This window comes from Gastrolobium bilobum, unplaced genomic scaffold (genome assembly GCF_033153095.1).
Source record: "Gastrolobium bilobum isolate Gb01-03AN ecotype WA unplaced genomic scaffold, APGP_CSIRO_Gbil_v1 utg7290, whole genome shotgun sequence".
Taxonomy (NCBI): domain Eukaryota; kingdom Viridiplantae; phylum Streptophyta; class Magnoliopsida; order Fabales; family Fabaceae; genus Gastrolobium; species Gastrolobium bilobum.
The window spans coordinates 54,058-68,426 of NW_026898915.1; the positions used below are offsets into that span (position 1 = coordinate 54,058).

General features: G+C 38.8%; 1 protein-coding gene across 1 annotated transcript; it reads left to right on the plus strand.

Annotated features, from left to right (window-relative positions):
* Window positions 1-1,529: 1,529 nt before the first annotated feature.
* LOC133285405 (protein TIME FOR COFFEE-like) lies at window positions 1,530-8,416 on the plus strand. The gene is made up of 12 exons (XM_061482613.1): window positions 1,530-1,901; window positions 2,017-2,400; window positions 2,495-2,661; window positions 2,760-3,021; window positions 3,116-3,476; window positions 3,606-3,666; window positions 3,750-3,821; window positions 3,914-4,181; window positions 4,269-4,335; window positions 4,420-4,486; window positions 4,615-4,989; window positions 5,099-8,416. Exons 1-12 carry the CDS (start codon window positions 1,808-1,810, stop codon window positions 7,472-7,474), a joined length of 4,554 nt encoding a protein of 1,517 aa, XP_061338597.1. The 5' UTR covers window positions 1,530-1,807; the 3' UTR covers window positions 7,475-8,416.
* Window positions 8,417-14,369: the final 5,953 nt, after the last annotated feature.

A 14,369-nucleotide genomic window follows, 5' to 3' on the forward strand; every position in this document is an offset into this window, starting at 1 on the left:
AATAATCTTTTCCTTTTCCAACACTTTCTCCGCATTTCACGCTGATATTATATTTCTTTTTTAAGCCGTGAAAATAAAAATAAAAATAAAAAATAAAAAATAGCTTTGCCTTTTCGAGTTAAAAGCAGCCACTCCTCCGAGTGACGCTATCTTTCCCTCCTTATATAAACAAAAAAGATATTTACCTGATGAAAAGCGGAGAGAGGTGTAACCAATACCAAGATCCAGGCCACGAATGAGCCTCGCTACAACTTCCACGTGTCGTACCCATTCTTGCCACGTCGCCCGGACAAAATTGCCCTCTGTCCAACCCAATTAATGTGTCCAGCGCGTGGACCAAAAGGAAACCCCTGTTTGGTTTTGCTGCCCCCTTCATTAATTAATTAATATTAAAAGTTTTGATAGTGTTTATTTTTACTGTGATGTAAATTCTGACCGCGGATAAATAAAGATTATTGGATGAGTTCTTTAATTTTCTGAATTTTTTAATGGTGGGATCCACTTACATGTCACGAAGCTACCACATCTCTCGAACGTGACAATTAGGCCAAAGGAGAGGAAAAAATTTATAGATCGGCAGCTATTGCGGGGTCCACACTCCTTGGAAGTTCCGTGACCGTGACTCCGAGTTACTCTCGCTTCGGCGCTTATCTCAGCCGTCAAATCGGAAAGCTTCGACGGCAGAGATTTGGTTTTGAAGATGGACGCGCCCGAACCTATTGGTTTGAGTGCCATGTCGGACTCGTTCGTTCGTTGGAATCTGCTTGTTTTTTCAATAAATGCTCCTGCCACGTTGGACCACATCCAACGACGTAGAAAGCTTGTGTTGCTTATAACGCGAGGATCCCGTCCGTAGAACAGAAATGTCTGTTTTGGTTGTTTATTTATCCCCACAGGGCCCCACTAATATAGTCCATTCTGAAGACTGAAATTAAAGATAGTACAGAGAATAAAATAAATAAGAAAATATAAAAAAAGGGAAAGGGTAAACGTGGAATCGAAATAATGAATTTGACCGGTGGGAACGATATTTTCTGCGGTCACCTAGATTCCTTGTGAGGGTGGTGTTTCATATTTGCTTTTACCAAGATACCGGCAACCGGATAAAACCGGTGCTCTCTCAATACCTTGTTTATATTTTCTTAAATAAATTTGTTAATGGCAAAATATTGAAAGAATAACATAATTGCACTAAACTGATTCAATAATTAAATAGAAAGATATTGTACCAAATTGGTAGTGAATAAACATGGAAGCATGCGGACAAAAAAGGAAGGTGGGGACACGTGGAGGATACGCGCTGAAAAGGTTAAAAGGGTTTCGCATGAGTAGTGACACGGACGGTGACGATGTAGCCATGATGGCATGGGCAAATGGAAACCGTTAGATTTGTTGGGCGATGAAGGGCGGGGATTGTAACAGGTGACGCGGTGGTGAATCGTGACCGTCCAGGAGTCTTTGTAGTGGGTTTGGCAGAGAGTAAAATAGAGGAAAGGAGATGAGATAGGAGCACAAAAAGAGGGCGCGGAGAAAGGGGAATTAGAGAGAGAGAGAGAGAGAAGGGAAGCGAGGACTGGTGCAGCAGCGTGAAGTGCCGTGAAGAGAAGAAAGAAGATAAGGGAAGCAGCCCCTAAGATCTCTGATAGTTCTAATTATTGTAAAAAGGATCTTTCGAGAACAGAATCAATTTTGGGATAGAAATATCTCTCTGCGAAATTTGGGGTGTTGTGTTAATCTGTGGCTGGTGATTATGGTTCTTGTAACTCATTAAAGATTGAGATAAATCTTGTGAGCATCTTGGTGTGGAATGGATAGGATAAGGGAAGCTAGGAGAACCACTATGGCAACAAATGGTTTGACGAGAAGAAGACACAGGACTAACAGTCTCAGAGACTCACCAGGTTCACAATTCTCTCTCAGATCTCTAAAAGTATCCATCTTTGTTGATTTTACATATACCCACTTTCTTCTTTATTGATTCTCATGCTGTGATTTTTTTTTTTTTGGTTTCTGCAGAGGACGACGGAGCCATGGAGTTGCAAGAGCCAACGAGGCTAAGAGATCGAGGGAGTGGAAAAAAGGATCGAGATCGCGAGAGGGAGAGAGATCGATTGGGTCGAAGCAAGAGGAGAAGGGGCGATAGGTTGATGCACAGCAGCAGAGAAGACGGTGGAGAAGACACTTCAGAGGAGAGTGTCAACGATGAAGACGACGACGATGACGACGTAGGCGGTTCAGTTAGAATGCTTCCGCTGAACCCGTCGCTGTCTTCGTCTTCGTCGCTCTCGAACCATCGGAAGAGCTTCCCTCCGGCGAAAGTTTTTAAACCAACGCCGCCGAAGACGTGGAAGGCCGCCGATGAGATGATCGGGGTGTCCGTACCGAGGAAAGCACGGTCAGGTAAAGTAATTGAATTCGCAGCTTCTCGATTGAAGAAAATGGGATTCCCGATGTTCTAATATATTCCCTTCTCTTTGTTTGTTTCTTTTCTCAGCGTCGACGAAGAGGTCTCCCGAATGCTGGACTTCGAGCGGTGGTGGAATAGTCCCGGAGAAAAATCACCGGCAGCCTTCGAATTCGCCGGTGAGTGCGGCGGCGGCTGCTGCTTCTCCGGCTCCAGCCTCGCCTTCATCATCGAACGCTTCGGTTAGGAAAAAGATAGTGAGTTCTGGGTGTTGTTGAGTCACTTGTGTGTTGTTTTGTTGGTGTTGGTGTTGATGGGTGCTAACAGTGTTTTTTTTTTCATTTGGGTGGTGTAGAAGCAGAATGGAGGACCCAAGTTTCGACCACCGAAATCGTCGTCAAAGTCGTCTTCTTCAGCACAGGATGAGATCGAGATAGAGATCGCGGAAGTGTTGTACGGCATGATGAGACAGCCTCAGGGACCTTCCAAGCAAGAAATCATCGTCAACGATTCAATTAAGTTCGAAGCCAATAAATCCTCCACTGATGGGAAATCACCGATCTCTAACTCACAATCCGCGCCTCCTCAAAATTCAATCTCTCCCATGTCTGCTGTTGGTGGGTTCTCAATTATGGGAACTCAAGAAAATCATCCACTTTCTCTAAGAATTGAAATTGATTTTTTTTTTTTTGGGGGGTTCAATTTTTGCAGCTCCCAAGAGGAAAAGACCGCGTCCTTTGAAGCACGAGGACGAGAATCCGTCCATTTTCAGTGTTCGTAGCAGCCCCATTTCGACAACCACGAAAGCTGAGAGCGATCAGCCTTCAAAGATGGAAACTTGTTTGCCCAAATTGGATAAGAACAGCCCGCCGGAAAATTTGACCAATTCACAACCTGTTCAGTCTTCGTCGGAGCCGATTAGGCCTGACAGCAACACTTCATCAGATTCTAAGTCGTTGAAAGAGGAATCAGAGAAGCAAAAAGAAGTGGTGCCTCCTCAATCACCCAAAAAGGAATCTCCTGTGCTCCAAGTAGTAGATGATGACCGTGAAGACGTGAAAGTGACTAAAGCGTGAGCCGCATCAACTTCTTTTTTTATTACTGTTTCTTGTTTTTTTTTTTTTTACCCCCTTAGCTTTTTGGTGGGTTTGTTCTGAATGTGAATCCTGATCTTGCTTTATTGATTTTTTTGGTTCTTCAGGAATCCAACAATGCCTGAGAGTGAAACTCAACGAGAAGAGAAGTTCCAGATAGATCTGATGGTGCTTATCTTTTTCTTCTTTCATGTTCAGTATCTCTATCTCTGTTTTTTTTTTTAATTACTTTTTTCCGGTGGGATTTTCAGGCGCCACCTCCTCCTTTGAGGTCTTCTCCGGAAAGGGATGCGGAGATCAATTTGGTAGTTGACGCTCAAAAGGTAAGTGAGCCATGGCATGGCTAGGGACTAGGAGCTTTCTTTATGTTGCGGGAGAATAATTACTTAGATATTTGGGGTTCTGGTTTGTGCAGGAAGTCAAACCTGTGGTGAAAGAGGGTGAGAAATCACTGAGAATGAACAAGGAAGAGGTAGTGATTGTGGAAATGGAGAAAGTGAGAGCAAAGGCCGAAGAAGCTGAATCCCAGAAACTGGCTGTTGTGCAGAAAGAAAGAGGTATTGACTTGCAGCTTGATTTGGAGAAAGCTGACAAGGTGGATACTAATGGCAATGTCAATATGATTAACAAGAAGCAACATCAAAATGTTCAGAGGCAGCAGCAAACAAACTCAGAGAAAAATGGTACGTTCAATTTTGAAGTTAAAATACTTGTTATTTTAGCTTTCCTCTCTTCAGGTGCCTGATGATGGTTTTCTGTTCTCGTTTCAGTTCAATCCAATTCTTTACCTCTTCCAATGTCTGTTCCCAGCTGGCCTGGCGGGCTTCCTCCCATGGGGTATGGCTGGATCAGTTCTCATGTAGTTTTTGAAATTTGTAATAGTTTAGTGGAATGTTGACGTCACTCTCTTCTCATTAGCAGATATATGACACCTCTACAAGGAGTTGTATCCATGGATGGAACCACTGTGACTTCTGCACCTATACCGGTATTTGCGATTTTCCTCTTGAAATTTCCTGATTTGAGACAATGTGAATTGATTTCCTTATTAAGCAAAGTTTTTTTTTTTTTTTTTTTTTAATTTTTTTAATTTTTTAATTTTTTTTACTTTTGCAGCCGCCTCATCTTCTTTTTAATCAGCCTAGGCCTAAAAGGTGTGCAACCCATTTCTACATTGCTCGTAATATATCATATCACCAGCAAATTGCGAGGATGAATCCATTCTGGCCAGCAGCAGCTGGTTCTGCATCATTATATGGGCCTAAGCCAGGCAATCTTAATGTTGTGCCCACCACAGAATTTCATGGTAATATTCCCGGCAAGGCTGCAAACTCTACTCAAGACAAAGGGCACGGTCTTGCCATGTTTCCAGGTCATATTGGGAGGGACAAAGCCTCTCAGCCTGCAAATGTTGATAATTCATCCAGGAAGCAAATTTTGCTTCCGCAAGGTTTACCCCCAGGAGCTGCACCACCACCTAGTAATTTATTGGTATGATTATTATTTTTTTGGTCTTCTAAAACAATGGATGCTTTTGTCTTCTGTTTTCTCCTACTCTTTCTCTTTTTTAAATTAATTTATGCTTTGTCACAAATTTCAGCATGCCCCTGCTTTCATCTTCCCATTAAATCAGCAGCAAGCAGCTGCTGCGGCATCCGTTCGGCCTGGGTCTGTGAAGTCTTTACCCGTTACAAGTAACGGAGCACCATCTTGTACATCTAATTCGGCCCCGCCTAATGCTTCCTGTACAGGGGCTTCCCCCACAATGAGCTTCAGCTATCCAAATATTCCTGCCAATGAAGCCCAGTACTTAGCTATCTTGCAGAATAATGCTTACCCATTTCCAATACCAGCACATGTTGGTGGTCCACCTGCAGCATATCGTGGAACCCCACATGCCCAGGCTTTTCCATTCTTCAGTGGGTCTTTCTATTCTTCTCAAATGCTACACCCTTCACAGATTCAGCAGCAGCAGCTTCCTGCTGCTCAATCACAGCAGAGCCAACAGGGCCATCACAATACCAGTATTTCTAGTGGATCCTCTTCTTCCCAAAAGCATGCACAGAATCTGCAACAAAAGCCTAATAATGCTAGTGCCTCCAATGGTGGTGGTGGTGGAAGTTTACAAGGTTTTCCTATAACCAAAAACCCGTCATTACAGCAACTACAGTTGCAACAACAGCAGCAGCAGCAGAGGCAGCAGTTACAGAATCATCACACTACTCATCCGGCTCGCCAATTTGAGTCTGAGATGGGCAGTGAAGACAGTCCGTCTACTGCTGACAGTCGTCTCAATCGTGCTGCCATGAATATTTATGGCCAAAATTTTGCAATGCCAATGCAGACACCCAACTTTGCTTTGATGACTCCTGCATCAATTAGTGGTGCTGGTTCTAATGGCGGTCACAATGAAAAGAAGCAACCGCAGCAGCAGCAGCACCCTAGTCCAAAGGCTGGAGGTGAAACATCTCCTGCATTTGCCATATCATTTGCATCCATCAACGGAGCCACAGCTGCCTCTGGCCTTGACCTCTCTTCTATTGCACAGAATCATTCAATTATGCAGAGTACTCATAACTATCAGATGATGGCAGCAGCACAAGCTGCCAGTGCTCAGCTTAAGAAGAATTATCACACACCTGAAGAAGGGAAAAATGTAGTTAATTCTTCTAATCTAGATGAAGATAGAAAAGTGGTATCAGGAAAAATTCCAGCGACAGTGGGGCAATCCATTGCTTTTGCAAGGCCAGATGTGTCTGATCCCTCAATAACGTCATTAGCTGGTAACAATGTCATTGATAGCTCAGGTCGAAATCTCAACATTGGTTCTGCTTCTTCCCGGGGTGCTGTTTCTGTAATGCCTGCTGCCATCAACACCAATGCTGTCACTTCTCAGCAACAAATGCAGCGAAATCATCAGCAATTTCTTCAGCTTCATAAGCAGAATCAATTTGCAGCTGCAGCTGCAGCAGCTGCTGCTTCTCGTAATAAGACACCATCAACAAGTAATGGCAGTGTCTACTCTGAAAATCTTCCTTCTACATCTTCAATGGCCACCAAGTTTCCCAGTGCCGTATCTGCGTTTCCTCAAAGCCTTGTACAGAGCAGCAGCAGCACTGTTTCTCAGTCACCTCAGTGGAAGAACTCTGCAAGGGTAACAACCACTTCTCAGTCACCTCCATCTATGGCATCATCACAACCATCATCAGTCAAAACTCTTCCACAGCAGCAGCAGCAGGGTCGTTCCCAGCAAGCTCACACACAAATATCTTTTGCAGCAAATCCAAAATCATCCACAGCACAAGTGCAACCTGCAAGTTCCAACCAGTCCCCATCTCCTCCAGTTATGGTTGGCTCACCAACAACTTCCTCAATGTCCAAAAATACTAGTAGCCCAAGAACAACTTCAACATCAACCAACAATAAGATTACCCAAACTTCTTCATTATCCTCTCAGCAAGCCAAGAACTCTCCTTCTGGGCCAACTCGTAAATCCTCACCAGTTGGTGGCAGGAATGTGCCACCAATCCTCAGTGGCCCTCAGCTAACTCCCTCATCCAGCACTGGAACTAAACCTCAATTGCCACAGCAGTCACAGAAGCAGCAGCAGATATCAAAGCAAACGTTACCGCAGGCCCAGCTGTTCTTCTCAAATTCTTATATGCATTCCCAAGTTTCACAATCCAACAGTTCCGCCTCTAATGCTTCAGCTGCAAGTGGGTTTTATTTCCAACGGCGTGGCCATGAGCAAATGCAACGACAGGGCTCTTCTGGCACTTCTTCAAATGGTGCAGCTGTGAATAATACGAAAGGCAGTGCCTTGCCCTCTCAGGGTCTTGTGCATCCTGCCCAGTTTGCTGCAATGCCGCCTTCTGGGAACCACCATCAGTTTGTTCCTTCTGGCTTCACTTATGTTCATCCGGTACCCACTGCTGTTCAGATGAAGCCAGAGCAGAAACAACCCGCGGGTGAGTAGAATGGTATCCCTTGGTTGGTTGCATGGGAGTGAAGTATGAACTGGCATTGGATTTTGAAGTGAATGATGGTGTCATCCCAATGTGGGGGAAATGTTGATGCTGTTTTTATGCTACGCGCCTTGAGAAGACATGGGAACAATCAAAGCTCGAGTAGACCACGGCCAACAATGATTTGGATTCCACAATTTTGGATGGGAAATCGACCAGACCTTTGATGTGCCTGAAGTGTGTGTAGTAATTCATTTGTACACTTAGTGTTTATAATCTGACAAGGTGGATCATGAAGTCTAATCAAATTCGATTGGTTTTTTTGAAGGATGTGTGGTTGATATGGTGGGAAAAAAGGATAAAGATCGAGGAAAGGAAGGGAAAGAATCAACTTTTCTTCTTTTTAGGATGTTCACCTACATGTTCTTTCTCCTCTTTCTCTTTTTTATTTGTCTTCTAGGCCCCATGAGCGCTAAACATCTTTTTGACCTGTCTATGTGGAAGAAGGATGAATATGTAACGTGTCTGGCTGATATTATAGTAACCCTAGAAAAAAATTTAATTTAAAGATCAAAGATGATTTCCCTCATCCGTTGTTGGTGTGACTACAATGCCATTGCTTTTCTTTTTTTCAAAGTTACAGTGAATTTTGGATGGGCAATGACATGACTCAAATTGCAATACGAGAGAAGAAAGTAATAGCAATTTCAAAGAATATGTCGCTTTTTTAAGAGGTGGGAACTTCCAAGTTTGTTTATCTGTCGATGCGAGTGAAAAATCAATCTGTAGAAATAGGAGAGGCAGATAAATCGTTGGCAGCTCAAGGAGATTCAAAATTTTCAAGGGCTTGGATTTCACAATTATTTCTTTTGCTGTCAGCATCTCACACGTGGCTTATGTATATGCAGTAGATATCATAACTGTGTTTGAATGATCATATTCATTATTATCCAAAGCTGTTAATGTATCATTTCAAATCAGATTAAACTAACTCTCTCTCTCTCTCTCTCTCTCTCTCTCTCTCTCTCTCTCTCTCTCTCTCTCTGTGTTGGTACTTTGTAGCGAGTTCCTTTTCCTTCCATCTGATAGGAGAAATTTGCTTTTCGTTTTTGCCCTTGATAGGGGTCCCCACCACGAGACAGCACCTTGGCCCACTTAAGCATTTACAAAGTGTAGGCCTTTCGGCTTTCAGAACCAAACTTAAAGCAGCAACACATTGCGGGTCCTGACATCCCACCTGTGATGATGCGAAAAACTTTGCTCTTGTCTCTTAATACAATACACGTGTGTCCAATGTCTTTATATTTTCTTTTGATTTCTCAAAGTAACAAAATGTTCCAATTCTTCTTTTCGCAATAGAGCTCGACCTCTACCGCCCTCTCCTTCAACAAGCCTATCTTACTTAGCCTTGTTTCCTTTTTGGAGCCTCTTCAACTTAATGATATGACTCGCATAAGAATCTACCATTTTCATTTCTAGTATTCCTTTTTTTTTTTTTTCTTCATGGGAATTGGCTTTGTGAAAAGGTTATATTTTTTCAATATGTAATTATCCTATTTAATTGTAACTTTGTTCTGGTATGGACCAGTGCAATAGCAAATGATGAAGACAGATAAATAGAGAGGTAGAACAAGCAAGGGAGTCAGAGTGACATGGATTTCTTTTAAAATATCCCTTTTCCATCAGAATAAAGAGAAATAAATTATCTACTTCCTTCCTGTGCTGAAATGGCAGGAAAGTTTTTTTCTTTTCTTTTCTTTTGCCTTTTAAAAAAGTGGGGGAGTATGTATGTAAATAGAATCATATTATGGGAATTCCACATTGCAACTTTTATTCTGTGATTCATTTATTCACTTATCTGTTTCTTTTTTGAGGGGCCAAAGATAAAGCATACAGATCTTCACTTGGTTCCCTCTTGATAAACCGAAAAAGACAATATTTTGTGTCCTTTTTCCCTTCAGAGGGACCCATCAAAGGAATCAATTAAAAGTCCCCATACCCCTTACCAACTCGTGAATTACCAACTAGTGAATGCAGAAAGATAAGCCTCAAGGACCTAAAATCAACTATGACTTGTCGCACCTTCCGGACCCCACTCCAACAGCTCCTAAACGTCTTCTCCTCTCCTCTCTATTCTATAATCATTATTTATACGTTTGAGAATCGTAAGCAGGGTAACTGACCCTTGATCAGTGATCAACTGATCGCAAATAGTCAAGCTACTTGAAAAAAAAAATTATTATTATTTTCTTTTCATATTTTAAAAACTCATATAAATCTCGACTAAACCACCATTTTAAAATTTTTGAACAAAAGAATTGTTCAGTTAAAGTTGATTGGATAAGTTTTTTCAAAGTAATGCAGTCAAATATGTCACATATGCTGACGGGATTAGTCCCGTCACTGACACTGATGGGACTCGTGCCACGTCAGCGCCACGTAGGCAATCTCATTATCGTAAAACTTCGGAAGGTTATAACTTGTGACTCGGGTATCCAAATCAGATGATTTGTTTTTTGATTTCACATAAATTTTCGAGATCTGTGCAATGACATCTAATTTGACATATTTTATCTCCCACAAACATAGTTTGAAGATCTTCTGGATTTAAACGCGTGATTGTGGTACAATTGTTACCAATTCAAATTATGTTTGTGAGAGATAAAATATGTTAAATGAGATGTCATTGCGTAGATCTCGAAAAGTTATGTGAAATCAAAAAAAAATCATCTGATTTGGATACCCGAGTCACAAGTTATGGTCTTCTGAAGTTTTATGGTAACAAAACTGCCTACGTGGCTGACGTGGTACTAGTCCCGTCAGTGTCAGTGACGAGACTAGTCCCATCAGCATATGTGACATGTTTGACTGCATTACTTTGGAAAAATTTATTCAATCAACTTTAACTAGGCAATTCTTTTGCTCAAAATATTTAAAATGGTGCTTTTGCCTATAAATCTTATTATTGACTTTTTTCCGACTAATATTTTTTATATTATAAAAAATAATTTTATCTTATGTATACATATAAAAATATATGAAGTTCGGGAACAGATTCTCTCGTATTAAAATTTTACATGATTTGGTCATGTGAGATTTTATATACTCAAATTTCACATGATTAGATGATGTGAAATTTTAACATGAAATGATCCATTTTCATGAGATTCACGTTTTTTTTTTTTTTTTGCTCTTTTCATGATCTTATATAGGTTTTACTCACTTTTATATATATGTAAGAAAAAAAATTATTTCTTACAATATAAAAAATATTAATCCCTTCATTCATACAACTAGCACAAGCACTTTTTCTTTTGAATATACTTAGAGCCCGTTTTGTATTGGTTTTTTAAAAAAGTTCTTTTTATCACTTCCTTATTTTAAAAGTACTTTCTATAAAAGTTACATCTATTTAGATTTTTAAAAAAATATTTGATTTTTGAAAAAAATATTTGACTTTTGACTTCTGCTTTTTTTAAAAGCTAAAATTTTTAGCTTCCAGAAAAAGTAAGTTTTTGACTTTTTTTATGACTTCTGCTTTTTCTAAAAGCAGGCATCCAAACAGACTTTCTTCGAGAAATACTTTTTTTTATAAAAAAAAAGCTCATCCAAATAGGCTCGTAGCATTACTTTTATAAATCTCTGTAAATTACTTTTATCAAATTTATTAAGAGTAACAGTACTCACAACACTATAGTAACAAGTTACCCGTATAGTTTACCAAAAAAAAAGTTACACGGATAAAACTATTATAATTTACATGACTCTACTTATTTATTTTTTATCATAGTTTTTAAAATTTTGATTTATCACTACGATTTTACGTTTTTATAATTTTTTTTCATCAAAACGATTTTATCCATATTTCAAACGCTTTTACATTTTAAAGATTTTTTTACGATTTTTTTACCTTATAATTTTTCGTTTTACGATTTTTTAGTCCCCTTCCGACTTTACTTAAAATCTCGATTTTAACAATATTATTTTTAATTGTTAAATTTATGCTTTGAGTGATGATCTGAGATTCTGAATCCCCCTTGAAACATAAGTTTGATTGAAGGTGAGTACGTAAAGTTAACCATAATCAATCCATATAATTGTGTTGAATATTCATCAAAATATCACTATTTTCGGTAAATGATTCATTCCTCAAAGTATCTAGGTTCAAGCTGTCTAGTAGTTCAGCAAAAATTAGTTTCTATATCTAGTATTCCTTTAATTAAGATTGTAATCTTTTTGCTTTCATCTCTCTTACGTGAATGCTTACGTAACTTTTAAAATAATTTACACATTTTCTCCATTATTAGGTACCTTCGGTCAAAACTACCCACTTCCATTATTCATCCAGTTCATTAAATGTATGTGTAACATCAGATAGGGGTAAAATAGGAAATAGAATTGATAGATAATACACAACTACTTGCCATATATTGCAAAGCTATCTGCTGAGTTACGTATGATGAAAGTGGAATTCAGTCCCCTAATCCAATATATATCAATTACTAATTTCATTATATTACATCTTGCCTACGCAGAGAACTCACTTGTGCGTGGATGGATCATTGCAAATAAATGGAAATGGATTCTGTGATGTGTAATTTAACATGATCATGTCATGTAGGAGGATCTTAATCATTAATAATTAAATCAACGGTGATGATTGTGTAACTTTCTATCTTTATATTTTTTTTTCTCTACTTTTATCACCATTAACTAATCCATGTATGGTTATAATTGCTCCACATGATATGGTCATGTTAATTAGCATATGAGAAGATTCACTCCCGCAGATAAATAGTTTAGCTTTCTCAAAGGCGTGTTGTTAGTTAGTAGCTAGTAGTTATAAGCTCAAAATGGTTTCGAGTAATTTTTTTTTTAATACAAGTAAATTGTTTTTGTGATATAAGATGTGGGGAATGTTATATTTACAAATTTTTTATTTACAAACTATACTATGTCTGACCGGTAATATACTCTTGAGTTAAGTATTATCAGTAGACATAGTATAATTTACAAAAATTTGTAAAAATTAATAATTTGTAAACGAATCGTTCCCCTGCAATGTTTTTTTTTTTTTGTTGGGTATCTTTAGTTATAGGCATCCCATGTATCGTTAGTTAGAGGAAGAAGGTGAGACGCCTGGTGAAGAAAAAATAAACCCAATGAAAGTGAAAAATACAATTTTGTTTCTCCCTTTCCACATCATTGAAGAGAAAATTACTATATGTTACGAGTCGAAACAACCAGGTTGCAGATATTAAATGGATGAAGAAAGATGACGCAAAGACATGGGCAACACCCCACAGCATAAATAATAAAATATGTGAGAACTAATTGGAAGGTCCATCCATTTAGAGGCTGCAAGGTGAATCCACGTTGCAGGCATTGTCTCCATTAGGCATTGGTGTAACTTCAAAAGTTGTTTAATACTAAAAGCAAACAGAGTAGTGGACTAAAACTTTTCCCACAATGTTAGAAAAGGAAAGGATATGAAAGGGACGGAATTCATATATGTGTTTTAGTTAAATATTTGTTCTTTAATTAATTACTTGAGAAAGTGGAACAAGCAGGCTCTTAAGTTACTGTGTGAGATACCGAAAATCTTATGAGAGAAATTAATGAAGTGCCACAACAAAACAACTATCCATGTGGGTTGAAATTCATTGTATAACAAATTGAGAAAAAAATAACAAAAATGATTAACCACCACCACCAGGAAGGGAGAATAAGTAGAAATTGGTGGTGTGTTCCTCAAATTAATTAGTAGTTGGGTCGATATTGGCTTTTAATAAATAATAATAATAAATGTAACTGAGAACAATAATGGTGTGTTGGTAAGTGTTTTAAATTCAATAATCCCTAGAATATGGTTGACCACAATAATGAACAGACCATCTTCAATTCAACTAAATTACTTTTTCTTTTTCTTTTTTCCAATTATTTTTTCCCAGTCCAACTCCTTCCTGTTCTCTCTCTGATCGGTACACTGAACATGCCCACATGATTGAGATAGAACGGTCAACACAGAATACTAACCATTGGGCCACCCTTCCCTTATCTGAACCATTACCTTCTTCCACTGCTGAAAAGAAATGGAGTAAATGATACATCGATTGGTCAACTGAAGTTGAACTGAAGTATGAACAATTTGAATCCATTTTCTGAATTGAAAAAAGAATGCAATTCTCTAACTCCAAAAGGACAATATTCCTAACATGATAATATTATCTTTTCCTCTCACCATCAGTTTGAAATGCAGTCAAAAAACAGCAAAAAATAAAAATAAAAAACTCGACAACTGTGATCAGGCTTGACAAGTAATTATTTTTCCTCAATTATCATTTATTTTGAAAATCATATTTAGAAGGTATAAAATTATTATTTGAATAACTCCCCAGGATAATTCAATTGGCAACTGAGCTCTCAAGAATTTGTTTGAGTCAGGAGTTCAAACCCTGCCTCAAGCTCGAATATAGAATTTGTCTCGTTCTTCTTCCGATAACGAAATTCAATCCAGAATATCTAATGTTCAGAGCACCGATTATTTAATGGATGTTGATAATTTAAAACTATAAAAAATAGAAAGGTTCATAAAACCCCAACTCAAATGAAAAGGCCAATAATATATACGAGACATATGATTTCTGTTCTGGGCGTTGGGCCTTAGCTGAATTGAATATCTTTTTTTTTTTTGAAACAGGAATTGAATATCTTTAATGCTTAGAGTGAGGCACAGATTCTGAAGATCAAAACCATGACAGATATCAATCTAGCAGATGAAACTGCTCTGAAGTCTGAAGTCAGTAGTCTCTCTAACCGTACAAATAAACTGGTCCAGTTTATTCACACACACACACAAAAAAAGGAACAGTTGGAACCAGATTCAACTCAATCCGATTATTGTTT